The 27,810-nt window shown below is 42.2% G+C and overlaps 1 protein-coding gene and 1 non-coding gene across 3 annotated transcripts; one reads left to right on the top strand and one right to left on the bottom strand.

Moving 5' to 3' along the window:
* The first annotated feature begins 733 nt into the window (after positions 1 to 733).
* DNAJC8 (DnaJ heat shock protein family (Hsp40) member C8) lies at positions 734 to 27,325 on the top strand. Of its 2 annotated transcripts, XM_045064048.1 has the most exons (10): positions 784 to 881; positions 3,757 to 3,858; positions 13,654 to 13,782; positions 14,705 to 14,761; positions 18,720 to 18,786; positions 19,303 to 19,397; positions 20,913 to 20,984; positions 24,150 to 24,241; positions 25,374 to 25,449; positions 26,500 to 27,325. In XM_045064048.1, the coding sequence occupies exons 3-10, from the start codon at positions 13,711 to 13,713 to the stop codon at positions 26,620 to 26,622; spliced, it is 654 nt and encodes a 217-aa protein (XP_044919983.1). In that variant the 5' UTR covers positions 784 to 881; positions 3,757 to 3,858; positions 13,654 to 13,710; the 3' UTR covers positions 26,623 to 27,325. The 2 variants fall into 2 exon arrangements, with proteins under 2 accessions (XP_004741092.1, XP_044919983.1); XM_004741035.3 differs by lacking the exon at positions 13,654 to 13,782 and having other exon boundaries at positions 734 to 881; positions 26,500 to 26,988.
* LOC123387435 lies at positions 4,721 to 4,849 on the bottom strand. The gene has a single exon (XR_006601887.1). It is a non-coding gene; the product is annotated as a small nucleolar RNA SNORA70 (small nucleolar RNA).
* Positions 27,326 to 27,810: the final 485 nt, after the last annotated feature.

Here is a 27,810-nt window from a genome sequence, read left to right as displayed (position 1 = left end):
GTGTTGGTGAGGATGAGGAAAAACTGTAACCCCCATACATTGCTGGTGGGAATGTAAAATGGTTCAGCTACTGTGGAAAATAGTTTGGCAGTGGCTTAAAAAGTTAAATACAGAATTAACATAAGACTCAGCAGTTTCACTTCTAGGTATGTACACCCTGCCCTAAATTGAAAACTGTCACTCAATTACATGTACACACGTTCATAGCAGCATCATTCACAATAGCTAGAAGGTGGAAACAATCCAAATGTGGTATATTTATGTAGCAGATTGTGGTATATTGTGGTATATTTATGTAGCAGAATAACATTCAGATATAAAAAGTAATGAAATAAATGACACATACTATATTTTGGATGAACTTTCAAAACACTATGCTCAGTGAAAGAAGGCAGACACAAAAGATCACATATTGTATGATTGGATTTATGAGATGTCCAGAATAGGTAAAGCCAAAGAAGCAGAACACAGATTGCTGTAAGGGGTTGAGTATAAGGGGAAATGGGGGGGAGCTACTTAATAGGTGCCAGGTAAACTTTTGGGGTGATGAGACTGTTTGGAACTACATAGAGTTTGGTGGATGCACAACACTGTGAGTGTAATAAGAGATACTGAATTATTCATTTTAATTATATGTTATGTATATCTCACCTCAATTTAAAAAAGAGTAGTTATCAATGTCTGGCTGGGCTGCGAACCCTTTAAGAGTCACAAGGAAGGGGCGGGGCTAGAGAGGCAGGTCTGTGAGAATCACAGGAGTCTGCGCTTGCGCAGGGGAGTCACGTGGTTGCTGGGCCGGGGAAATGGCGGCTCCAGGAGAGAGCGGGGCTTCGGCTGGCGGAGGGAGCACGGAGGAAGCATTTATGACCTTCTACAGTGAGGTGAACACCCAGTGAGGAGTAGTGGCACCGGGGTGACTCTGTCCGGTCCTACTTTCCCAGCGGGCAAAGGCGGTGGTCTTTTTGGCCTGGACCGTTGGGCGGCTCCTCCTGTCTGGCCTTCGGGAAGGCGGGGGGCTGGGGGTGTGTGTTAGTCTCTGCCTGATAGCTGCTTGGGGAATCCCTGGGGCATCGAAAAAGGGGCCAGGGTCCGACGTCTGCGGGTAGACGACGAGTGTGGCCAACGAAGTGCCAGGGCGCGTGCAGAGGTCCCCAAGTCCGCGGAGTCGGAGCCTGGCAGGGGCTGGCAGAAGCTGGCGTTCTTGGGGGCGACTTAACTGTCTTGGGCCTCATTTTTGTTCTAAACGGAAGCACTCTTCCCTCTTAGTGCTCTGTAATGAGTTGTATTAGTGGTTATTTCTGCCATTCGTGAACGCCAGGCATTATGCATCATGCCAGGTATGCATTATCTGTTTTATAGATGCTGAGATTTGGGGAGGTGAAATAATTTGTTCTGGGTCCTAAAGCAAATAACAGCTTGGTATCATGTTAGGACTGGAGTCAGTTTGGTCTGAGCCTCGATTACTGTTGCATTTCCAGGGCCTAGGACATAGTGATTGCTTGGTAAATATTTGTTGAATAAGTGAAAGAAAAGCATACCATTTGGAGTCAGAGGACCTTGGATTGGATTTTTGAAAGGTGGTTAATTGGACTGTGGTTGAATTTTTTTCAAGGCATTGATTTTTTAGATTCTCCATTTCCACTTCTGTAAAGCGAAGAGAATATTAAAACGAGTTTTATGAAGGTTAAACGAGTTAGTGTTTCAGAAAGGGTCTAAGAGTTAAAGCTGAAGATGGACCTCTCTGAATTGGCATGGGTTTGAGGAACGGAATTGTGCCCCTCTAGGCTGTGAGCTACTCAGTTCAGCAATATGTCACATTGATCTTTTATCTTTTATTTTTTTTTTTTTTTATTTTTTTTAAAGATTTTATTTATTCATTTGACAGAGAGAGATCACAGTAGACAGAGAGGCAGGCAGAGAGAGAGAGGGAAGCAGGCTCCCTGCTGAGCAGAGAGCCCGATGCGGGACTCGATCCCAGGACCCTGAGATCATGACCTGAGCCGAAGGCAGCGGCTTAATCCACTGAGCCACCCAGGCGCCCTATCTTTTATTTTTAACAGTGTTTGTTACATAGTAGTTTCTCCAAAGTATTAAATTTAAAAATGGAGTTAGCACAACTTTTGTAGTTTGTTCTTTTGAGATGCCCAGTTAACTTGAAAATGTTGATAAACTGGTACTACAATTTATTGACCTCTAAGACTGCTCTGCGGTTGCACAGGAAATTGTTTCATTTACCATCTCTTAGTTGAAGAGAGAAAGAAAAGAAAAAAGAAAAGCAATCCTGGTTTGTTTGAATTGAATGAGAGAAAGTACCTAAAGGAGGACCCTTCAGTCATCATTCAATCAATGTTATTGGGTACCTGACACGTACTAGTGTGCTATTTAGGTGCTAGAGGTATGTTGGTGGACAACAGAGAAAAATCCCGTTTTCTTAGAGCTTGCATTCTATAGAGAAGGATAAGCATAAACAAACATGTACAATGTAGTGTCAGGTAGTGATAAGTGCTATGAGGAAAAATAAGTCTGAGAAAGGAGATAGAGTATAGGGAGTAGGGAGTGGCATGCTATCTTAAAGAAAGTGAAGAGGGAAGATACTGAGAAGGAATGGCTTTTTATGTTACTGAAATTATTTCCAAACTCCTTTTGGGCATAGGAATAAATGTGGAATATAACATACCAGTGATACATTTTAACTAGTATTACAGCTTTGACAGTGGCGCCAAGGATGTTTTCCTGGCACTGCTTGGTGCTTGTTCTCCTTAGCATTGTCTTTGGGTCAGGGGTTTTTCTTTTTCTTTTCCTTTCTTTCTTTTAAGATTTTATTTATTTATTTATTTGGGTGGGGAGGGGCAGAGAGAGGGGAAGAGAAAGAATCCCAAGCAAACCCTGCATTGAGTGCAGAATGGGACACAGGGCTTGATCCCAGGACCCTGAGATCATGATCTGAGTGGAAATCAAGAGTTGGGTCCCCAACCGATTGAGCACCTGGGCCAGGGATTTTCCTAACTCTATTTGAGTTTGGTAGGCAGAGTTACTTACCTCTCCCATATTACATTTTTTTTTTTTTAAGATTTTATCTATTTATTTGACAGACAGATCACAAGCAGGCAGAAAGGCAGGCAGAGAGGCCAGAGGAAGCAGGCTCCCTGCTGAGCAGAGAGCCTGATGTGGGGCTCTATCCCAGGACCCTGGGATCATGACCTGAGCCGAAGGCAGAGGCTTTAATCCACTGAGTCACCCAGGTGCCCCTCCCATATACTTTTTTAATGCTGTTTTCAGTATATATTTCAGTGTGATTGTATTTTTCTTAAATAAAAAGTTGTAAATTAAATATGAACAGCACAGGTACATCTTCCAACATTACAGTGGAAGCTTTTTGAAAGTGGCAGCTGTGATATATTTATGTTTGAATATTCTTGGTTCCTCAAACTGTTGCAGTTAAAATTCTTGTTTGCAAGTTGAGTAGTTGGGAACAAGTCAGTTAACCTCTCTAAGTCTCAGTTTTCTTATCTGTAATATGGGGATAAGAGGAATATTTACTGTATAGGATGGTTGGGAGGAATAACTATGTGTAAAGTTTTTACATTATTAGAATTCAGTAAATGATAGCTATTGTAATTATTCCCAAAACATTTGGCAAACTGTCTTCCACATGTAGACAAATATTTGCTGAACATGTCAGTAGCTTCTTAAGATGACAATTCAGAGTTTATTATTGAACTTTACTAATAAAGTTTTTATCTCCCTTCATTTTAGGTGAAACAGATAGAGAAGAGAGATTCAGTTCTAACATCCAAAAATCAGATTGAAAGATTGACCCGTCCTGGTTCTTCCTACTTCAATTTGAACCCATTTGAGGTGAGCTGTCTGATGTTGCTGCAGCTTTGTGATGGGGGAGCTTTGCATAGCTGCAGAACGACTTACAGCAGAACACACACTTAATTTGTCTTATAGTTGGAACTGAGATTTGGTGGTTTTATTGTGAGCCGAGGTTGAGAGGCATAATGTTAAGGAAAATGAGAGGTCTTTACCTTGTTACATATTCTCCATCTTCTACCAACCCAAATATATAGGTCTTCATTTTTAGATGTGAAGGGATAGCTAGCCTTGACCAATTTAGGATCTTGATTTAAAAAATCAGTTTGCTTATTACAGCTTTTCTGTTTTACTGCAGTAACAAGTATTAAAAACTCAGTGACCAAAAAATGATCATAAAGTCGTAGACAAGCAAATACACTTCTTGGGTTTCCTTAGTTTTCTTATTTTATTTATTTATTTTTTAAAAAGATTTTATTTAATGACAGACAGAGTGGGATATATTGGTGGGCATGAATAGGGAGGGGGCAGTGCCAAGGTTCTCATGAGTGCAGAGCCCTCCATTTGTCCAAGGGACCAAGATTAGGGATGTATTTGACCCCATAGCCATCTGGGATAAGCTGCTTTTCAGCCATCATGTCTTCAAATTTATCCACATTAAACTTAGTAAAACCCTACTTCTTGGAGATGTGGATCTTCTGGCGGCCAGGGAACTTGAACTTGGCTCTGCGTGGAGCCTGAATCTCTGCTTCTTGTTCTGCAACTTGCTATGGATGGACATGATGACTTGGCTAATGTCGACCCTGGCTTCTGTGCCCTGGGGCTTTCCAAAGGCACCCTGCATATCTCTCTACAGCCTAGATTGGAGATAGCATGAGGTCAGACCTCCATGTCCACTGGAAAGGACTGTCTCCAAGGTCCCTTAGGGCAACCCATACAATCAACAGGCTGCATAGCCAAGGAGGCTACTGTTTGCAGCCGTGGCATACTGGACCCCTATGGAGAAAGAGCACAGTCAGCTTAATGGCTGGAGAGATTTTTTTTTTTTTTTAAAGATTTATTTATTTATTTATTTGACAGAGAGAGATCACAAGTAGGTACAGAGGCAGGCAGAGAGAGAGAGAGGGAAGGAAGCAGGCTCCCTGCTGAGCAGAGAGCCTGATGCGGGACTCGATCCCAGGACCCTGAGATCATGACCTGAGCCGAAGGCAGTGGCTTAACCCACTGAGCCACCCAGGCGCCCCGGGATTTGTTTTATTTAAAGATTTTATTTACTTATTTGTCAGAGAGAGAGAGAGAGGGCACAAGCAGGGGAAGTGGCAGAGGGAGAGGGAGAAGCAGGCCCTCTGCTGAGCAAGGAGCCCGATGTGGGACTAGATCCCAGGACCCAGGGACCATGACCTGAGCCAAAGACAGATGCTTAACCAACTGAGCCACCCTGGCATCCCAAGATTTTATTCATTTATTTGACAGAGAGAAAGAATAGAAGCATGGGAGTGGCAGAGAGAGAGGAAGAATGATATGGGTCTCCATTCTGCTCAGGTCATGATCCCAGAGCTGAAGGCAAGTGCTTAACCAACTGAGCCACCCACCCAGGTGCCCCAGTAAACCATATGTCTTACAAAGATTTGAAATATAAAGAAAGTAAGAAGGGGTGCCTGGGTGGCTCAGTGGGTTAAGCCTCTGCCTTTGGCTCAGGTCATGATCTTAGGGTCCTGGGATTGAGCCCTGCATCGGGCTCCCTGCTGAGGGAGGGCTTCCACCCTCTCTCTCTCTCTCTCTGCCTTTCTGCCTACGTGTGAACTATGTCAAACAAACAAATACAATCTTAAAAAAAAACTTTTAAAGAAAGCAAGAATAATCATGTGTAATCCCATCTAAGAGAAATAGCCACTCTTAATTGTTTATACATCAGCTATTTTTTTTTTAAGATTTTATTTATTTAACAGAATGAGATCACAAGTAGGCAGAGAGACAGGCAGAGAGAGAGGAGGAAGCAGGCTCCCTGCTGAGCAAAGAGCCTGATGCGGGGCTTGATCCCAGGACCCTGGGATCATGACCTGAGCTGAAGGCAGAGGCTTTAACCCACTGAGCCACCCAGGTGCCCCTACATCAGCTATTTTTAATGTTTTATTTTAGGGGCACCTGGGTGGCTCAGTTGATTGGGCAACCGACTCTTGATACAAGCTCAAGTCTTGATCTCAGTGTCATGAGTTCAAGTCCCATGATGCTAGGCATGGAGCCTACTTTAAAAAAAAAAAAATTATTTATTTATTTATTTAAAAGATTTTATTTATTTATTTGACAGAGAGAGATCGCAGGTAAGTAGAGAGGCAGGCAGAGAGAGAGAGGGAAGCAGGCTCCCTGCTGAGCAGAGAGCCCAATGCGGGAATCGATCCCAGGACCCTGAGATCATGACCTGAGCCGGAGGCAGCGGCTTAACCCACTGAGCCACCCAGGCGCCCCCAAAAAGTTTTATTTTAAAACAAGGAGGATGATGCACTTCATTCTTAATATTTTAAATGCTGTATTATATAAAATACATATTTGTGTACATTTCTTTTTTATGATTGATTTTTTTTTTAATAAAAGTTTATCAAATGTACAACAGGATTTAAGACAAAACTTCATTGCAGCTATAGGTAGCAACAGATGCCATGACAAGGAATCTGGATGTTTAAACAGGAATGGAATTAAAGATCATCATTGCCTCCAGCACAAGGAACAGCTTACTTTTTGCCAGTTTTTTTAATTCCATGTGTAGCCGGGGGCCTTTACCTGTGGCCTTTGATTTTAGCTCCTCAAATTTCTTTTGCTTCTTTTTCTGTTTCTGCTTGAATGCTGTATCTTCCTCATCCATCTTCTTGTCCTATTTCTTGGGGCTGCTTCTGGAGTTTTCTCTCACCACCTTCACAGCTGGACATGGTGCCTGCTGCCCCTTCCCCAGACCTTGTTACTGGAAGCAGTAGATACATTTGTGAAAGTCTTTATAATTATTATTTAAGTAACTCCTTTATCGTAGGATATTTAAACTAGTTTCTAATAGTTTACCACTAAATTTTGGCATGAATATTGTTACAGCTTATAAAAACACTGAATATTAAAAACCTTTTTTTTTTTAAATTAATTAATTTATTTTACAGAGATCACAAGTAGGCAGAGAAGCAGGCAGAGAGAGAGAGGAGGAAGCAGGCTACCCGCTGAGCAGAGAGCCTGATTCAGGGCTCGATCCCAGGGCCCTGGTATCATGACCTGAGCTGAAGGCAGAGACTTCAACCCACTGAGCCACTCAGGCACCTCAAGAGTTTTTACATTTTAAAACAATCTCAGATTTGTGGAAAGGTTAGGAGTGTACCGTGAAGACTTTCTTAGACTATCTGGTACTAAGTTGTCCATATTGCTGCCCTTTTGCCCTGCAGTACTTCGATGTATTTTTCCTATGGGAGACACTCTCCTGAAGCACAGTATAACCATAAAAATCAGGAAACAAACACCGATAACATTGTTACCATGTAGTTCTCAGACCCCATTCAGTTTGCCTGTTGTCTCAGTAATGTCCTGTGTAGCAAAAGGATCCAGCCCAGAATCAACGGTTAAATTTAGTAGTCATGTCCCTTTAGCCTTCAGCCTGGAACAGATCCTCAGCAATTCCTTAACTTTGGTGACCTTACTGTTTCTGAAGATTATAGGCCGTTATTGTATTTTATTTTTATTTTTATTTTTATTTTTTTTTAATATTTTATTTATTTATTTGACAGAGAGAAATCACAAGTAGATGGAGAGGCAGGCAGAGAGAGAGAGAGAGGGAAGCGGGCTCTCTGCTCAGCAGGGAGCCCGATGCGGGACTTGATCCCAGGACCCTGAGATCATGACCTGAGCCGAAGGCAGCGGCCTAACCCACTGAGCCACCCAGGCGCCCAGGCCAGTTATTTTAGAGCATATCTCTCAACTTGAGTTTTGTTTGATGTTTCTTCAATTGGATTCAGTTTATGCTATGTTGGCAGGGATATCACAGAAGTAATACTGTATTCTTCTCTTTGCAACTTATAAAGTACATGGTATTTCCATTAGTCTTATCCTATGACTAATGATGTTAACTGTACCACTTTAAGAGGTAACAGCTATGTTTATTCATGAAGTTACTTTTATCCTTCTTTGTAATAACTATTTTATGGGGAGGTACTTTGAGACTCTGTAAATACCCTCTCCTTATCAGAGTTTCAATTTATTCATTTATTAGTATAGATTGAGGGTTTCCTATTTTATTCAGTGTGTTATATTTTGATATTATTTATTTTATTGCTCAGGTTGTCCCAAATTTGGTGAGTGGGTTACCTTTCAAGCCAGATCCTATCTTTCAAAATGTCTTCATCATTCTTTGATTACTAGGCACTCTTTTTTTTTTTTTTTAAAGATTTTATTTATTTGACAGAGAGAGATCACAAACAGGCAGAGAGGCAGGCAGAGAGAGAGGAGGAAGCAGGCTCCCCGCGGAGCAGAGAGCCCGATGCGGGGCTTGATCCCAGGACCCTGAGACCACGAGCCAAAGGCAGTGGCTTAACCCACTGAGCCACCCAGGCGCCCCTGATTACTAGGCACTCTTGTACTTTTCCTCACTCAGCCTAAAATTAATCGTTTCAGTGAGGAGCTCTGGTTCCTTTTAGTGAAGGATGTATTTAGAAGTCAAGATGTGGGTGCTAAGTGTACTCATTGCTGTTGGGAATGTCACTGCCCCTGGACCCTCATGGTAGATAGGGCCAAGGATTGGGTGAGTGTGTGTGCCCACACGCTGGTGCATTTGCATACATGTGTATATACATGTATTTGCATCCAATTTCAATCTAACATTACAGAGTTTATTCTTATTTTTTTTCCTTTACATGCTTGTGGTTCCTTTTCATAGTGAGAACTTGGACTCTCCCTATCATAAATATAAATATATATATATATATATATTTTTTAAATTTAATTGATCTCTGGGCTGTCTGGGTGGCTCAGTAGGTTAAAGCCTCTGCCTTCAGCTCAGGTCATGATCCCAGGGTCCTGGGATCGAGCCCTGTATCGGGCTCTCTGCTCAGCAGGGACCTGCTTTCTCTCTCTGCCTGCCTCTCTGCCTACTTATAATCTCTGTGTGTCAAATAAATAAATAAAATCTTTAAAAAATTTTTTAATTGATCTTCTATTTGCATCTGATCTCCCAGCTGCCATTCCCTCCCACTTGTGAATGCCCTCCTCACGCTTCTTTATTCTGACACCAACACTAGGCTGCCTTACTGAGCAAAAAACCTTCCCACCATACTGGAGCTCAAAACTCCCATGCCAGCTTACCCTTCTATGTAGGTGTGTTCCTCACCCAGCCCAGGCTCCCTGTGCTTGCCCTCTACCCCTGGGGAGTCCAGCATCCTCCTCATCAAGCAGGTGTCTTTTTACCCTGCTCTGGCTTTGACACCCTGTGTTAGGCTAACTTCCTATGAGAACACCCTCCTCATCTTACTTTGGCTTTAAATGCATGCTCCGGGTCACCCCTGTGTGTGGAGGTATCTTCACTCTGCTCAGTTCCAACTTCTGCGCCAGCCATACTTTGATACAAATGCTCTCTACATCCTGCTTGGGTTCTGACACCTCTTGTTGGGCTGCCTTCTTGCAGTGGATGCCCTCCTACATGGAAACCCACCTCACCAAGCACAGGTTTCCCATGCCAGGCCATGCCTTTGTGGAGATGTTCTTGCTTGGGCTCCTATACTCTGTGCCAGGCCACCTTCTCTTATGGACCCTGCTCAGTCTCAAATACCCAGTGGTGGGCTCTGCTTCCATGTGGATGCCTTCCTTATCCCCCTTGGGCTCTGTTACCCTGTACTTAGCTACCTTCCCATGTTCAGTCTTACCCTGCTTAGGTGTTAACACCTTATGCCAGGCTGCCTGTCCACTGAAGTGCCCTTCTTAACCCACTTTGTACCTCCATGTCTGGCTGCCCTTCCATGTGGATGCTCTTCTCACCTGTTTGTGCTCCACCACTGTGCGACTGGCCACAACTCCCTGTGTGGTCACCACTGTCTTCATCCCAGATGGGCTTTGGCACTGCTCTGGGCCGTTTTGATGCCCCACCCAGAGAAGATGTCTACTAGTAGATGTCTAAGTGCCTGGCCTTACTTAATGTGTTTGTATTGTATTGCTCAGAAAGGGAAGGGGAAGATGGAAAGCTTAAAGAGTACTTTTGAGGGGCGCCTGGCTGGCTCAGTTGGTAGAGCCTGCGACTCTTGATCTCAGGATTGTGAGTTTGAGCCCATGTTGAATGTAGGGTTTACTTAAAAAATGAACAAAATCTTTTATTTATTTATTTTATTTTATTTTTAAAGATTTAAAAAATTTATTTATTTGACAGAGAGAGAGATCACAAGTAGGCAGAGAGTCAGGCAGAGAGAGAGAGGGGGAAGCAGGCTCCCCACTGAGCAGAGAACCTGATGTGGGGCTCGATCCCAGGACCCTGAGATCTTAACTTGAGCCGAAGGCAGAGGCTTTAACCCACTGAGCCACCCAGGCACCCCATAAACAAAATCTTTTAAAAAAGTACTTTTGATTTGATTTTGGGAAGGGCATGGAGAAGATAATTTGTTTGAGAAGTGATAAAGAATTTGATGGTACATCCTTTCTGTTTAACCATACTCTTAAATTGTATGTAGTACCATGAAAAGGGGACATGTGATCATGTAACTTACCCATTTATTTGTTAAGGTAATCCATGTTTCCTCTGGAGATCTGATTGACAAGAAGTGACAGATTGTTGGGACCAGTATAAAGGCTCGGATTTTAATGCCCTACTAGTTACTGTGATTCTAGAAGGTCGTGTCCCATAGCTTCTGCCCTGATTATAGGAAGTATGTTTGAGTATATATATACATTATGCATACATATATACATGTATACATAACGTATACAGTTGACCCTTGAACAATGCATGGATTAGGCATGTAAACCCTTGCACAGTCAAAAATGCATGTATAACTTTGGACTCCCCCAAATTTTAACTGCTGATAACTATTCTTGACTGGAAGCCTTACTGATAACATAAAACATCAGTTAACACATATTATTTTGTATGCTATATGTATTAAATACTGTATTCCTATAATAAAGTAAGCTAGACAAAAGAAAATATTAAAATCATAAGGGAAAATATATTTATAGTAGTATACTGTATTTATTGAAAAGAAAATCTGTATGTAAGTTGACCTATACAGTTCAAACCTGTGTTGTTCAAGGGTTGACTGCATGAGTGTGTGTGTGTATGTATGTATTTGAATATATACATCTTTACATAAAGATATGCTAAGGTTGACACACTGGGGAAGATGGGACATTGTGTTTGAATGGGCAGGACTCCATGACTACCCATTAGAATATTTGTCTTTTCTATTTTCTACACATGTGCTGGCCTCTTTATAGGGTGGACGTCATTGTCATAGTCTCCTTATAAAGTTGCTTTTTGACTCTAAGTCAGAATCTTAGGTGTTCTTGGTGACCCAGGAATTGAGTGATTTTTGCTTTTCATGCAGCAACTATTGAGCCATCTAAATGAATCTGATTTTTCTAGAGAGGTAAGCCGCCAGGTCTTCTAGTAAGGAGAGTAATGCAGTCATGGCTGTCATCTCAGTTGTCTGCTGAACTGTGAATGGTCTTCCTAGACATTATCTTACTGAGCAGCAGGCAGAAAAGGGAGAAGGGTGGACTGGGAGTCTGAGGGCTCTTCTCAGAAGTCCTTATACAAGGAGCATTTTTTTCCTTCCTGCCATCTCTGCAGCTCCCTATTTGGACACACGACTAACCTTCAGCCATTACGCAAACATCTTTTTTTCTGTGCTCTGCAGTGATTCTTGGGTTGAGGGCCCTTCCCCACTTTCTTCCCAAAGCTTAGATGAACCTGTGTCCCTGCTCAGTCCTACCCTTTTTGTGTTCCTTATTTTGATTTAACTTAAAGATGCCAGCAGGGAGCATCACTGATTTTTATTTTCTTTCTGTCTTATTAAGTACCTGGGAAGGAAAGGTATTTCTCTCGAAGAACTGTGGTACTTGCGTGTTATTAACAGGTCATGGAGGTCAGATGGGACAGAGACTGGATTCTTGTTTGAAGCGGAAGATCCCAAGGGAGGCTATTACAGTTTGAATTCAGAAACTTGTATAAATGTCAGGTATTTTTGTTAATTTGAGATGATTAGTTAACCCTCTGAGGTCTAAGACTATAGATTCTTCATTGTAGTATCCCTAAAGCCTGAGACATAGTAGGAGATCAGAAAATTTACCAAGAATCTGAACAGATCTGTGGGCTTCCTAAGAACCATATTGGTAATATGGCATTTATCTTGTTTGTTTGTTTTGTTTTGTTTTGTTTTTCCTTGCATTTATCATGTTTGGAAGAATTACTTATTACTTGTCTGTTCTTCCCCGGTTGGATGTTAAATTCCATGAGATTAGTAGTGAGCATAGTATCTAGCAGCCCTTGGTGCTCCAAAAATTTGTACCCAGTGGGAAGCTGGCTTCAGAGAGGTTTAGGCCACAGGGATAAGCCCACTGTTTTCTTTGTATTTCCACATATGGCACCTCCAACTCTTAAAGATAGGAAAGGGGTTGGATTAGCTTTGAAGGCACCCAATGAATATTTGTTGCCTGTGATCACATGTGCACTTATGATACAACTCTTGGAAAAATAACTTCAGGCTGGTATGTGTGTGTTTGTGTTTGTATATATACATACCTTCTTCATTTTTGCCAAATCATCTGAAAGTAAGCTGTAGGCTTGTGAGGCTTCATGCCTAAATAATTTACCACACATCTTAGAACAAGAACAAATCTCTGTGTAACCACAACACCATAACGACACCTAAGAAAAACATTAATTCATTAACAAGATCATTCTAATGGAGTCCACACTCAAGCAGCCCCATTTGTCCCCCAAATCTCAGTTATAGCTATTTTATTTGTTTAACTTGGGAACCAGTCAAGGTTTATGAATTGCCTTTTGGTTTGGTTAGCTCTGGGTGTAACTTTATTGAAGGCTTTTTTGGTGTGTCAAAGTGGGAAGTTTTCTTTCTCATTCGTTATGGACACCTGGGGTCTGTTGGGTTTTGGTTTGCTCCAGGACGTTTCTTTTCCCCTGAACCAAGGTAAGGTAAAATTCTCTTCTGAATATTTGTGTAGGTACAGCTATTTCCCTTTGTCTGTAAATCTTTTATGGTTGCATACTTCCTCTTGAGTGACTTTTCTCCAATTCCTTTCTCCCTTGGGAAGTCATGAGGAGACACAGGGAATCTTGAAAATTCTTTGCTTTAAAGTTCTTCTTTTCCCTCACCCTGAATGAATGTCTGCCTAGCATTGGAGAGTGGGCCTGCTTCTGTCATAACCTTCCAAAGTCTGGCAAATGCAGTGGTATTCAGCTTCATTGCCTACCAATAACTTTATTACTGTAGGTGGGCTGTTGGAATGTTTTGACGTTACTTGTTACCAGGTTTTTAAAAAACAGTGCAAGCATCTGACTGAGCTTGGTGGATTACTTTGCAGTTTAATTTCTAGTATGTATTTTTCCTTTCAAGGTTTATTTTCATTTTTTTCCTCTTTGCTGCTCCTCCCCACCTGCCCCCTGCCGCCACCGCCGCCCCCCTCCCCTGCTATTAACTGATCCCTAGTTCTGCTAACTTCAAATGTACTTATTTCTAAATGCCATCATTTCTTGCTGGTGCTTCTCAGACTTAAAAAGATTCAGATCATTTGGGGATCTTGTTGTACTGAAGTGGGGCCTTCTCTTCTGAATTTCTAACAAACTCTTCTCACCCTCTGCCCTTTCAGGACCTTCCTCTGGCCTTGAATACCAAGTAAATAAATACTAGGTGCACTGTTGAATCCATGGACTACACTGTGAAATCATCTGCTTTAATTGTATATAACATTCCCTTCCCCCAAAGCACTTATTATATGGTAATTAAAAAATATGTTTTCCCTGTTTATTTATCTTTGCATTTCTAGTACATAGCAGTGTGTTCAGCAGATAGTAGCTACTATATAGATGTTTGAATGAATGTATGTATTTGTGTGCTGGGGTGAGGATCTTTGATGAGGACTGTCTACACCAGCTTACCTAGGCTTGGAGAGGAATGATTAAGTTTATTTTTAAAAATCAAGGTTGCTTGAAAAATACAGATGCTTCCATTTGGCTGTACCTCAGTTTTAATGAGTTGGAATTAGACTTTTCTAGAGTAGGGCCCAGGCATCACTCATAGGTCTTCACAGGCAGTTTTGATGTTCACTCTGGGCTGAGAGCCATTGGCCCATGTGTTTTACAGATATAAATGGAGCCCAGTAGACCTTTCTGGATTGAAAATCAGGGAGCCAGCCTGATTTTTCTCCTTATTGCATATTTATGCTTTTCCCACATTTGCAAAGATAAGTAGGGATGGGTAGGGGGATAATTTCCATAATGAATGAAGGGAAAATGCAACATGATCTGGAAACATGTCTCTGGGTATAAGGTAAATTCTGCTGATGGAATAAAAGTAGCTACTGTATTGAGAACCCTAAAGTGGTGTAATTGTTATTCTGTTACTGATCTGCTCATTTATGTTTCTTTTTAAAAGTATTTTATTTTTTAAAAAATAATCTCTATATGCAATATGGGGCTCGAACTCATGACCCCAAGAACAAGAGTTGCATGTTCTACTGACTGAGCCAGTCGGGCACCCATTTATATTTCTTGAGCATTTTTTAGAACTGTGTGCCAGGCAGGTTCTGAAATGCTGAGTACTGTTCTAGGTGGTGATTATAATATATATAATTACTGGATACCTGTTAAATTCATAAATTCTTTTAATCTCTTTTACAGTGTTGATTTTGATTCTTTCAGGTTCTTCAGATCGATCCTGAAGTAACAGATGAAGAAATAAAAAAGAGGTTTCGACAGGTACAGTACTGTTCCCCTGTAATAGATGGAGCTTGATTTGGGAGTACAGTAAGCACATGATTCTCTTAGGACTTCTATTATGACTTATGGGCCAAAATTTAACTTTTTTTTTTAAAGATTTATTTATTACAGAGAGAGCATGCATGTGTGCGGGTGGCAGGGGGTGGCATGGAAGGGCAAAGGGAGAGGGAGAGAGACTCTCAAGCAGACTCCCCACTGAGTGGGGAGCCCGACACGGAGCTTGATCTCACAACCCTGAGTTCATGCCCTGAGCCAAAACAGAGTCGGACGCTTAACTGACTGAACCACCCAGGTATCCCTTAGCTTTTCTTTTTTTACCCTTAAGACTTTTTAACTCTTAAAAAAAAAAACAAAACACACCTCATAGTGATAAAATTCATAAATAACTTCTAAAGACCACGGCTTGCCTCTGACATTCGCACTGCAGGCAGCGGTAGATTTGTTGCTAGGCCGTAAAGCCCGGTGACAGCTGCATTCAGCAGACTTGGGAAGGTTACAACAGGAGCGTGCCCACTCTCAAGCCAAGGCATATGGTTGGGAGTAAGGGCGCAGAATAGGACAAATTTGACTTCTGAATGGAATGAATTTTATATCCAAATAGAATCTTTCCAGCCCCTTAATCAGGAGAAATACAATATAGAACAGTAGAATTTAATTCTTTGCCTTCCCAGGGAGAATATGTTAAATGATTTGTAACAGGTTTTTGTTTTTTAAGATTTTATTTACTTACTTTTAGAGAGAGAACACACGCAAGCAGGCCGAGAGAGGAAGGAGCAGAGGGGGTGCTAGAGGTAGAGGAAGGAATCTCAAGCAGACTTCCCCCTGAGCACAAACCCTGACTCAGGCCTGTATCTCAAGACCCTGGGACCTGAGCTGAAACCGAGAGTCAGATGCGGAGCCACCCAGATGCCCTTCATAACAGTTTTTAAATTGTTTAAGATCTCCTTCCTCAGTTATTTTGTCTTTTGCAAACTTAAATAAGTACCCAAGAGATACCTGGTTTCATACAGAGTGCTTTCCCCAGTCTGATGTTTTATAACCTGAGCTTATAAAATATTATAGTAACCTTTTTAAAAATGCTTCCAATTTTGAGTAATCTTCAGCCTTTTCTTCTAGGAGTTAAATAATCATACTCCTTGTAACCTGTCTTTACTGACTGGATTTTCTGTATATTTCATGTCTTTTTTTTTAAACTTCACCCAACTTTTTTATATCTCTTATGTTCTTCATATTTTAAGAGGACCTAACCAGTGCTAAATATAATTCTCAGTTCCTGCAGGACATACTTGTTTTTGTTTTTAAAGATTTTATTTGTTTATTTGACACAGAGAGAGAGATCACAAGCCAGCAGAGAGGCAGGCAGAGAGAGAGGGGGAAGCAGGCTCTCTGCTGAGCAGAGAGCCCGATGTGGGGCTCGATCCCGGACCCTGGGATCATGACCTGAGCCTGATCATGACCTGAGCAGCTTAATCCACTGAGCCACCCGGTGCCCAGGACATACTTATTAATATCCAGTGTTGTGTCTGCTTCTTTGATACTGTAATTGCCCCCACTTTGCTGACTCATAATTATCTTCTGATCTACTATTAAGCCAAGATGTTTTTTGTCTTTGCCTACCCAGGCACTTCCCATTATATAATTTCCTAGCATTTTTTTTTTAAGTTTATTTATTTATTTATTTGAGAGACAGAGATCACAAGTAGGCAGAGAGGCAGGCAGAGAGAGCGGAAGAGAAGCAGGCTCCCCACTGAGCAGAGAGCCCAATGTGGGGCTCCATCCCAGGGCCCTGGGATCACGACCCTAGCCTAGGGCAGAGGCTTTAACCCACTGAGCCACCCAGGCGCCCCATAATTTCCTAGCTTTTTATAGAGTTCTACTCTGCACCTATGTTCAGCTTTTCTTCTTTTTCTCTAAAATTTCAAGCTTCCTATTGTAATGCATTAGCAGTCTTTCCCAATTTAATATAAGCAAGCATTCAGATCCATAGTCAGAACAACTATTTATGTAGCTATACAAAGAACTCAATAAGAGTTTTTTAGTCATTAATATGATCTAATAGTTAAGAGTGTGAACCTTAGGGGCACTTGGGTGGCTCAGTCAATTAAGCATCTGACTCTTGGTTTTGGTTCAGGTCATGATCTCAGGGTCATGAGTTGGAGTCCCACATCAGTCTCTGTGCTTAGCGGGTGGTCTGCTTCTCGCCCTCTTTCCCTCACCCCGCTCATGCACGCATGTGTGCACTCAGCGCTCTTTCTCTCAAAGAAAGAAAAAAAAAGTGTGGGCCCTACACCTGTTTGACTTGAGTTCCAGTCTTGGCCATACCCTTTATAAACAGTTTGAACAAGTTACTTTCAACCTTTCTGTGCCTGTTACCGCATTTGTAAAATGCACATAATGATGATAGTTATATGCTAACTGTTGTCAGTGCATGTTGGACAGTATGTTAAGTTTCTTACTTGTATTTCATCCTTAAGAACCCAGTAAGACAGAGGTACCTGGTGTTGTCTTGTTTACAGAGAAGGAAACTGGCACAGACATAGGCTAGGAGAACTGCTCAAGGTTGGAGCCGGAAGGTGACTGAAGTTGGAATTAGAGCTCAAGATTCTGGCTCTCCAGTAATGCTGGATTTAGCATTTGATTCCCACTTGTATCATTCCCCCAACACAGTCCCACTGTTCCAACTAGTCGATTTTGGTCTGTCAATGACAGTAGGTCAGTGATTCTTAATCCTGGCTGTCTGAAAATATCACCTTGGAGATTTTGCTTTTTATTTTAACTTTTTTATTATAAAAAACTTAAATTACATTTTAAAAAGGAAGAGTAGAACAGTGAACACCCATATACTCATCATCAGTGTGTAACGGTTCACCTCATTAACTCTATGTTTTTGGCTGAATTGTTGTAAGTTACAGATAGCATGCTACTTTACCCCAAATACGTCATCATGTGTCCCCCCAAGAAAAAAAAAAAGGACATTTCCTTGCATTTCTTACTTGTCTTACCTAGCAAAATTAACACTCCAGTAGAGGTCTAGAAAGTACAGTTGCCAGAGACTGATCAGAGGTTCTGAGGGTAGAAAGTAGACCTATATTTTTAAAAAGCTTTACAGGATTGTGAGCGCTTGGGTGGCTCAGTCATTTGGGCATCCGACTCTTGATTTCTGCTTGGGTCATGATCTCAGGGTCATGGGATCAGGCCGAGTTGGGCTCCATGCTCAGCAGAGAGCCTGTGTATCCCGCTCCTCCTGCTCCCTGCTCGTGTGCACGCTCGCGCTCTCTCTCAAATAAATAAATAAATAAATTCTTAAGGAAAAAAGGCTTTACAGGGTTGGAGCATAGCCAGAACTAAGAACCACTTCTTTTTTTTTTCCCCCAAAGATTTTATTTTATTTCCAGTTAACATACAGCATATATTAATTTCAGGTACAATAGAGTGATTCAGCGCTTTCATGCATTACCTGGTACTCATCGCAGTGTGCTCCTTAGTCCCCTCTCCTGTTTAGCTCATCCCCCTGTACTCACCCCCGCCCCCACACACAAGAGAACCATCACATAAAATTACAAGTTCTTTTAGGAAAGAGATCATGTCTCATATGTGCTTTAGCCTCTTCAGTGCTTGGTATAAGGGATGTAATAGGAACCGGGTGCTTCTCAGTTTCTCTTCTGCAACCTCACTCAGTGTCCTGCTGATGTGAGACTTTTATTTGTTCTTAAGTTTGTGATTAAAACCCTACATGTCTCTCAGCTGTGCATTGACCTTCTGGTGAATTTTAAGGACCAGTATTTCTGCACATTTTATGATATTTATTAATTTGTTGAAAAAGCTTCCAGCTGACAGTGTGTTTTTCCATTAACATCTTAGAGCTTTTGGCACAGTGCAAGTGAAGAGTGACTAAACATTCCTCTCGTTGACAAACCTACCTTTCCTCTTATTTTAGTTATCCATATTGGTGCACCCTGACAAAAACCAAGACGATGCTGACAGAGCACAAAAGGCTTTTGAAGGTATTTGTAAATTTACCTGCTTCCAAGAACTGTTTTATCAATGCTAGGGACTAACTGTTCCTTGTCCTGGATCAAGAAAGGAATGTTACAGTTTTGTCTTCTGGTCATGAAGAAGCTGTGGTTTTCAGTAGAACAATTGTTCCAAAGCAGAATGTTGCTGTTTAAGAAATAGATCTTAACTTTGCTTTGTTAAAACTTTTACGTGCCAAGACTGTTACTACATAGGATCATTTTTCTTTTTTGAACATAAAAAAAAAGTAACTGGCAGTATTTTATCACTGAATTAAATCTAGATGTGGTGTATTTAGTCTTGAGGGTATATTTAATTTTTTCCAAGGCTCGCAAGGAAAGTCATTGCTATAGTTGTATGTTTTTTAAATTAGTTTAATGACAGTAAATAATATAACAAAGAAGGGGATGCTTTTAGATGACACAAGTCCATTTACACTGCCTGAGTATAGTTCAGACTTTCAGAGGGTGTTTGCAGAAACAGTTAATTTCAATGTTTTGCATTAGCTGTGGACAAAGCTTACAAGTTGCTACTGGATCAGGAACAAAAGAAGAGGGCCCTGGATGTAATTCAGGCAGGAAAAGAATACGTGGAACACACTGTAAGTATTTATAGTGCTGCCGTGTTTACAGGAAGTATTAGCAAGCCTTGGGCACCTTGCAGGAGGGTAAATGTTAACATAGCAATACCTACTGGTGGAACTTGTGACCTCTTATCTGGTCTCCGAAAGTTTGCTGTGGTGCTCATGAATAGGGCGTGCCCTTGAGCTCAGGATGTGGAGTGGCTAGGAGGCTGCCCTTCCCTCTTCCTTGCCAGCGCCAGGCTGCAGAGAGAGGTCCTCTCTTGCCCTCTCCTCACAGTGTTGTCACATTACCCAGTTCTGAGAGTGGAAGAGTGGAGCAGCCACGATGAAGATTTTTATTCTTGTCTCTGTGAAGGGGTTGGAATGTGGGCTTGAGAAAGATTGGCAAGGGGTCGTGAGTAAATATTTTTTTAAAATAGGAGAAGGTGCGTATCCATATTAATAATAGGGTTTGGGAAGGAGTCAACTAAAATAAGTTCAGTTATAGTTAATTTTATTTTTTTGCATTGCCTAAATCTCCCTAGTGGTGGGAAGTGTTAAGATGGTTTGCATGAGGTAAGAAAGGTCTTTGTTTTAATTTTTTACTTGCTGGGCAAGAATTGTAAGACCATTTGTAAGAGCTGTTTCAATTGGGAGTGAATATGAATGTGACCTTTGAAATGCTTTGGAATCTGAAACAGAACTGTGTAACCAATAATAATAATGATGAGTCCAATTTAGATGAAGAAAATGAGTAAAACGAGGAGAAAGATGGCCTTGTTGGTCATGCGTTGGAAGTGGTACCTTTAGGCCAGATTTTGGTAGAAATCAGAAAAGGACCTGTCAAATTCTCCTTAAATTCTTATGGTAGTTACTTTTTTCTCTGTATGCCAAAAAGGAGCCATCCTCAGACTTTTTGGCCACGAGGTGGCAGTAGTGTTCTGAGCTTGGAAGGCGCTGGCTTTTCGCTGGAGCAGTAGTGGATGATTATTAGAGTAATGCATTCTTGTGTGAAGGAATATATGTAATTTGTTTTTTAGATCTCAGTGGTGGCCAACACGATAAAAAAAAGTCAGTTAATATGATTGGTTTAAGGGGATTTCACAGTGAAAATTACAATAATGCAGTTGTTGAAATACCAGAGAACAATTAAACTTAATGCCACAAATTTGGTAGCTTGTTCTAAAACTTGACAAATACATTTTCTTTGCTATAAACACTTAACTACCAGCGGCAAAAGAGAGTTGGGTAATCTGTTCAATGTATCCAAGGTTCTTTGGCTCTGGCCTAGGATCTGATGAGTTGGGGACAAGTTCACTGCCGGTCCCCTGCCATCCTTCCCGGTGGATTGGATTTTAGATGAGGTTTAGAGGAAGGACCCCTGGTTATTAGTTCTCCTTTGATTGCATTGTTGTTGTGGAGGGGGAGGGGTAGAGGCTCATTTTATTTCCACATAAACCTTTGGTCATGCTTGTACCTGCAGAAGGTGCATGTGCCATTTGTGTGCAGCTTAATGGATAGTCTCAATTTTTTGATGAAAAACATTCTTTTTAGGTAAAAGAGAGAAAAAAGCAATTAAAGAAGGAAGGAAAACCTACAAATGTGGAGGAAGATGACCCTGAGCTGGTGAGTGAGATTTGGGAAAAGCCACGCTGTCGCCTGAGCTTGATTGCTGGGTTCAAGAGAGGGAAGCCTAAGGAGTGCCTCATATGTGCATTAACATTTTGTTTTAACTTAAAATATTTAAATGTATGTCCCTGCACCTATTTTTAAGCTTCGTCCTTTTTTTTTTTTTTTTTGTCATGGGGCCATGGCCTTTTCTTTCAGTGTGTGTCTGCTGATTGGCGTTTGCCATTGACTTTATTTTATAAAACACACAAACACACAGTATCAGCCATGGTTTGTACTTCTAATGTTTTTTGCAGTACGTTGAAACTTAGTTATTTGCGAAACAAAACTTAGGTATTTGTGAAGCAAAACCCAAGAGCAAAATCCTAGCTATATATGATTCATTGGTTGTTTTGTTTTGTTTTTGCATAAAGAGGAACAGTACCTTCATTGCTTTGCCGGGTAAGGAGGCTGCAGCAAGCTAAGGCCTTCGGAAGTGCAAGCCCACCCGGATGATTTGTTTTCCAGTCTTTTTCGGATGTCTCAACCTGTACCTAATTTCACAGCAGTATTTAATGTATTTTTTTATGATTATTTTTTCTTTTTAAAGATTTTATTTATTTATTAGAGAGTACGTGCACAAACAGGAGAGCAGCAGGCAGGGGGAGAAGCAGGCTTCCTGCTGAACAAGGAGCCGGATGCTGGACTTGATCCCAGGACCCTGAGATCATGACCTGAGCTAAAGGCAGCAGCTTAACTGACTGAGCCACTCAGGCTCAGTAATACTGGTTCCCCAACATCAGTATTTTTAGGGACTTAACGTTTATTGAATCTTTCTAAAGCATCCACTTAGTTTTAAAAGGAAACCAGCATTTATTTGTAACCATATTCATCAATTTCTGTGATATTTAAATCTCGTAGTAGTTGTTGCACCGGGCCCAGAGCACTTTGGGAACAACCATACGTGACTCTAACCAGCTAGTAAACGGCTTTCTACCAGCCATGAGTGCCCACTGTGCTCCAGGTGATAATTTACAGAGAAATGGAGAACATTGCTTCATCCACTGGGTGGTTTTTTTTTTTAAGATTTTAATTTACTTACTTGATGGACAGAGATCACAAATAGGCAGAGAGGCAGACAGAGAGGGGCAGGGAAGCGGGTTCTCTGCCAAGCAGAGAGCCTGATGCGGGCCCCGATCCCAAGACCCTGAGATGATGACCTGAACCGGAGGCAGAGGCTTAACCCGCTGAGCCACCCAGGCACCCCTACTTACCTTGGTTTTAAAGATTTATATTTATTTCTTGCTAGGGAAGCTTGCCTACAACTCCTTGCTTCAGTGATTTTGCTGACAGTGACTGGCCCTGTCTTCTGTGTGGTAACACTGCTTGTGAACTGTGAGGTCACCTTTTGCACTAGCCACCTGTTTTGAATTTACTCTGTCACAGTATTTCAGTTTTTTTCTCCTCAGTCTTATTTTCTCTTCCCTTTCCTTTAATGATCTCTGGTCTTTTTTGAAGACTCTCTTATAAATACTCCTTTGGTCCTCCTGAGTTTTTGAGAACCCTAACTTTTTTAAGTTGTCTTTTTTTCCCTCCCCCGATTATAAAGGAACACGTGCTAATGATAGAACATTTGGAAAAAGCAGAAGAATATAAAGAATTCAGTCATGAGTAACCATCTGTCCAAGAGAGTTTGGAGCCTTTAAAGATACTGAAATACTCTTACAGATGCCTTCACTCCTTTGATGTTTGTCCTTATTAGGGACTAGGGTTTGTCAGTGTTGGCTTTTATTGAGCAGTGGCTGGCAGTTAACAGTATTAAAAAGAAGTGACAAATTCTGGGGCTCCTTTACTTCCCTTTCTCTCCGTATATTACTCTTTTTTTAAAAGATTTTATTTATTTGACAGATAGAGATCACAAGTAGGCTGAGAGGCAGGCAGAGAGAGAGAGAGGAGGAAGCAGGCTCCCTGCTGAGCAGAGAGCCTGATGTGGGGCTCAATCCCAGGACCTTGGGATCATGATCCGAGCCGAAGGCAGAGGCTTTAGGCCACTGAGCCACCCAGGCACCCCTGTATATTACTCTTTGCCCCAGTGTCTCTGTTTTGGGATTCAGGCTCTATGAAATCTGCATGATGGATTAGTTTCTATTTTTCTTTGTATTTTGGGGGGAAAAGTTTTAAAGATAATTCTGTTTTCTGTCTTTTTTTTTGTTGTTATTTTGTTATTTTCTGTTTTCTGTCTTGTGTTATTTTTTTCCCATCTGCACATTACTTAGAGTGTAAGTCCGACTATAACTGAGACCCAAAAAGAACAAGACAGTGATTTGTTTTCTGTCCTGTGTAATATAGTCTTTGGGAAGATGGCCGCTGGCATGGCAGCACTGGACCACGTGTCATCCAAGGACTCATTCTCCTCTCTGTGGCTCTGCCAGCAAGGATGCCGCCCCCTCCTCAGTCCAGAGTGTGTCATCACCTCACCCATGTTCCAAACAGCAGAATAGAGGAAGGGGACAAGGAAGGATACATTACATGTACTCCCTCTAAGAACATTCTAGGAAATTGCTGCATCACTTCTCTTTATGTCCCATTGGCTAAAACCTAAGTTACATGGCCACACCTAGTTGTAAAGAAGCCTAGGAAATACAGGCTTCTGTGTTGGGTGACCAGGTACCTAAAGAGAAGGGATCTTACATGGAAGGAGAACAGGGGATGGCGGGTGGGGGACTCATAACTAATAGCTCGGACAGTTCCGCTGTAGTCAGTAACTGACTCCTGAAATGGGTCTGCTTGGTAGCAACTTCTAGTACCTGGCTGGGAGCCTGGCACAGAGTAATTTATAAGATATTTGTAAAAAGAAAGAATGAAAGTTATTTTTTCGAGGTTCTTTGGAAGAAAGGGTCCTCCCACATGGTTGTGATAAGCAGGTAGAAGTTTTTTTCTCTTTGGTATTTTACACCAGAGCAAGTTTCTTGTGTATCATCCTCATGGTGAAAGTGGAAAGATCTCCTAGGCGATTGTGATTTATCTCCCAGGAGAGAGCATCATCAAGTAGTTCTCTCTGAACTCTTTCTTCCTTGCCGGTTCTAACATGCTTTTTGTCTTGAGCTCTGTCTAAAAGTGCTTGATTGAAGTTACTGGTAAAGTACTGACTTTTATTTTCTTTCGTTCTTAATTTTCTTGTAGTTCAAACAAGCAGTATATAAACAGACCATGAAACTCTTTGCCGAGCTGGAAATTAAAAGGAAAGAGAGAGAAGCCAAAGAGATGCATGAAAGGTATACATCAGACTATTTATTTAATCCATCTAAATACCTAGATTAACCAAAATTGGTCTTTAGGATTTTCCTAATGAAGGATTTTTCTAATCAAGGAATTACATAGTATATCATTTAAGAAACTGTGTAAAATAGTTATATGAAGCAGCCAAACTTTGGAATCCCTAGGGTAAGAAATTGTCTCTTACTTTTGGGAAATATTGAATAGACCTGTCCTTAGGTAGTTTTTAATCAAGAGTGCTGTGTGTTTTCTTCCTGATTTCCTGGAGTTTATAAAGTTATTTATTTATTTTTTAAAGATTTTATTTGTTTATTTGACAGAGAGAGACAGTGAGAGAGGGCATACAAGCAGGGGAAGTGGGAGAGGGAGAAGCAGGCTCCCCAGCGAGCAGGGAGCCCAACGTGGGACTCAATCCCAGATCCTGGGATCTTGATGTGAGCCCAAGGCAGATGCTTAATGACTGAGCCACCCAGGCGCGCCAGTAGGCAATTACTGAGGCCAGAATCTTTTGTGTGACTAGTGGCTGCAGCTTTGGCGAGTCTGTATTATTTACTGTATAGTGTAATCACTTACAGTATATTTATTGTCCCCAAGTATGATTTCCTTTATCAGAAATCTTGAGGTTAATTTGATTTATGTATTTTGTATTGTTGATTAGTGTTTAGCAGTAACCATGTTTTGCTAGTTGAGGTTGTGTGAAATGTCCTTGTTTTGGGTTTGGGTCTTGTCCAGAGATCCTGTTGAGTAAGAACCTCTGCTGTTGTTACGGTCATTCAACTGAAGTAGGCCGGCCTGGGTTTTCAAGACGGCTTTCTCCCAGACTGAGCCCCGAAACTATAGACAGAGCCCATAACCTATGATTGGTGATGGCTCGCCTTGACAACCTAACAGATCTGTCCGTGTAACAAGGGTATTTATATCCTGCCCTGTAGCTTTGCCCATGGCCCATCTGTGTGCTTTAGAGTGAGACATTCATGAAAAGGCTCTGAGCCTTCTCCAGACAGTCATTTTTATAGAACCCTAGGGAACTGATTTACTTTATATACCTGTTTCTGTGGGGAGATTGCTTAACCTGTATGGTTAAAAGAATCTCTAAGTATCACATCAATACTGTGGTCTGGTTCTTCCTAGGAAGCGACAAAGGGAAGAAGAGATTGAAGCTCAAGAAAAAGCCAAACGAGAAAGGGAATGGCAGAAAAACTTTGAGGTAAGTTTCCAGGGTGGTTAGGGATTCTCATTCCAGACTAAGAAAACTTCCCAGCATCGAGACTTGGTTCCTGGGGCACTGCCAGGACTGACTGGGGCAGAGGAACAGAGAAAGAGGAGCAGGAGCTTTGGAGGACGAGTCCCAGCTCAGCTGCCTGTGCGCTCTCTAGCCTTGGTAAGGGCAGGAAGGGTCCCTGAACAGCGTCTTAGAGATTATGGAACACACAGCTGCCAAGTGGGCTCGAGAAAAATGCTTTGCACGTTTAGATCAGGCAGTAGTCATGGAGTGGTGCCCTACTTAAGAGTTCTGATAGCAGAAACTGGAGGCTCTTGTGACCCTGATATCCCGGCTTTTGAACTTGACTCCTCTTTAACACCCTGGTTACATTTTTCAGGTATGCAGCCAATTTCCTGAATTGAGCCATGTTCGGTGTCTTTTATTCTGTAACATTCAGATCTCAGGCTAGGGACTGGTTAACCAGAGTGGATGACTGTTTTCTGTCCCCCTGCTTGTATGCAGGGAGAGAGAATGAGTAGGTCTCCTGATAAGCCGGGAGAGACCCTCGTAACCCTCTCAGCATAACTGGCTGGTCACTGTGCTGGCTTTGAGCCTCCGTCCAAGGTTTGTGGGGCCGAAGGCAGGTGCAGTGGAAAGAGCGGCCACACTGCTGGCTATGTGTATGACCTTGAGAAAGTGATCTGACCTCTGAGCCGCAGGGTTGTCATTTGTGAAATGGTAGCAGCGCCGCCTGCAGCAGACAGCTGGTTTGTGGGCCCTGGAAGTAACCGCTGCCGACTCTCCAGCCCTGAGGTCCCCAGCAGATGTTGTGATGATGTCGTCCTCTTCTTCCAGCGCACAGCTGGTCCTGCTTGCTGGGGATGGGATGCCACTTTTTGTGGGCCTGTGGAAGTGGGAGGAAAGCTCTGCTCTGTTCTACTTGTGGTTTATTCCAGCGGGCTGAGCCGGGCTGGGCTCTGGGGATGGCAGAGCAGGTCCAGGCCTATCTTCTCGTTCACTAGCTCCCTCATCCCAAACCTCTTTTGTGCTCAGGAAAGTCGAGATGGCCGTGTGGACAGCTGGCGAAACTTCCAAGCAAATACAAAGGGCAAGAAAGAGAAGAAAAATCGGACCTTCCTGAGACCACCGAAAGTAAAAATGGAGCAGCGTGAGTGACCAGCTGGGCTCACCGCCACAGAACCTTCCCCCAGCGTCTCCCCTCCTGCTTCGAAGGACTCATTCTTTCCTCCCATTGCCACCCCAACATAGAGTAGTAGTTGCTTTTCGTCCATTTTGTTTTCAATACAATTTAATATCAATCAGAGTAATTCTTTTGTACATTGAAATGAGGGGCTCAGTTAAAAATGAAACCTTCCCCCACCCCCTACCCCTAGATCAACCAGGATTGGAAGGTGCCACTGTGAGTGTTACCTTCTCTTCCCACAGCCTGTAACTTAATGTTTTGTACTTCACTGAATTGTGATGGTTAGAAACTTCGTGTATAGTTTGTGGAAATTATCCAATTAAACATATTGCTTAAAATGGTGTTGCCGTGACTTCAGGGACAAGCCTGGGCCCGCCTTAGGAACCCCCTTCGCTTCAGTTGCTTGCTTCTGAGCGTTGCATCCTTTGAAGCCCCAGATCAGACGGGGAAGGCAGCGGGCACCCAGGGCAGCCGCTCAGCGCCCCGACCTCCCGCGGTGTTCGGCATGTGCTCTCCCTTCTCACTGACCATTCTGCGTGGCATGAGGCTCCAAGCCACCCAAACCTGTTCACTTTCCAAAGAGCTAGCCGTCTCCACCCAGTATTGTTGTGTCCTAGCCTGTCTGCATTCGTTAGCGGTCATATTCTGTACATGGAATAAATTTTTATACCCTAACCATCGATGTACTCTTCCTTAGGTACTACTCCAAGGGTGGGGCCCGTGGCCCGACTCTGAAATGCTCTGGGGTTCCACAGAGCTGCTCCTCACTGCTCCCTGCCACTTAATGGCTGTGCCTTAGTTTCTTCATCTACAAAATGGGAATGTAGGTCGGTGTGGCAGCTTTCAGGAGGGTCAGCGACGGCATATATAAGTTCGCCCTCGTGGTGCTCAGAGGTGTTGCTGATACACTGTTAGGTGTAAAATGAGTTTGCTGATTATGTCAAGAATTAAGTGAAGTAATAGAAGAAAGCGCCCAGCTTGTCGTACATTCTCAAACGTCCTGCTGGCTGTGAGACAGAGTCCGTTCCTGGGAGGGATACAAGGTGGAAAACAGAAGGACGACACCTAAACTGTGAAGACAGGAGAAGCTGGGTGACTTAACTACATGGGACGCTATTTTTGTAGATAAGCAAAGAGGTTCAGTAATCACGAAAGCACAT

The sequence above is a fragment of the Mustela putorius genome, unplaced genomic scaffold (genome assembly GCF_011764305.1).
Source record: "Mustela putorius furo isolate JIRA1106 unplaced genomic scaffold, ASM1176430v1.1 tig00003853_pilon_pilon_pilon, whole genome shotgun sequence".
Classification (NCBI taxonomy): Eukaryota; Metazoa; Chordata; class Mammalia; order Carnivora; family Mustelidae; genus Mustela; species Mustela putorius.
This window is presented reverse-complemented; position numbering and strand designations above follow the sequence as displayed.

What these genes read in the sequence shown, in the direction of transcription:
- DNAJC8 (XM_004741035.3), top strand. Translation starts at nt 804, where the DNA reads ATGGCGGCTCCAGGAGAGAGCGGGGCTTCGGCTGGCGGAGGGAGCACG. An exon ending in TCAATTTGAACCCATTTGAG is followed by an intron (nt 3,859 to 14,704) that starts GTGAGCTGTCTG and finishes TGATTCTTTCAG; the next exon opens with GTTCTTCAGATCGATCCTGA. An exon ending in AGCACAAAAGGCTTTTGAAG is followed by an intron (nt 18,787 to 19,302) that starts GTATTTGTAAAT and finishes GTTTTGCATTAG; the next exon opens with CTGTGGACAAAGCTTACAAG.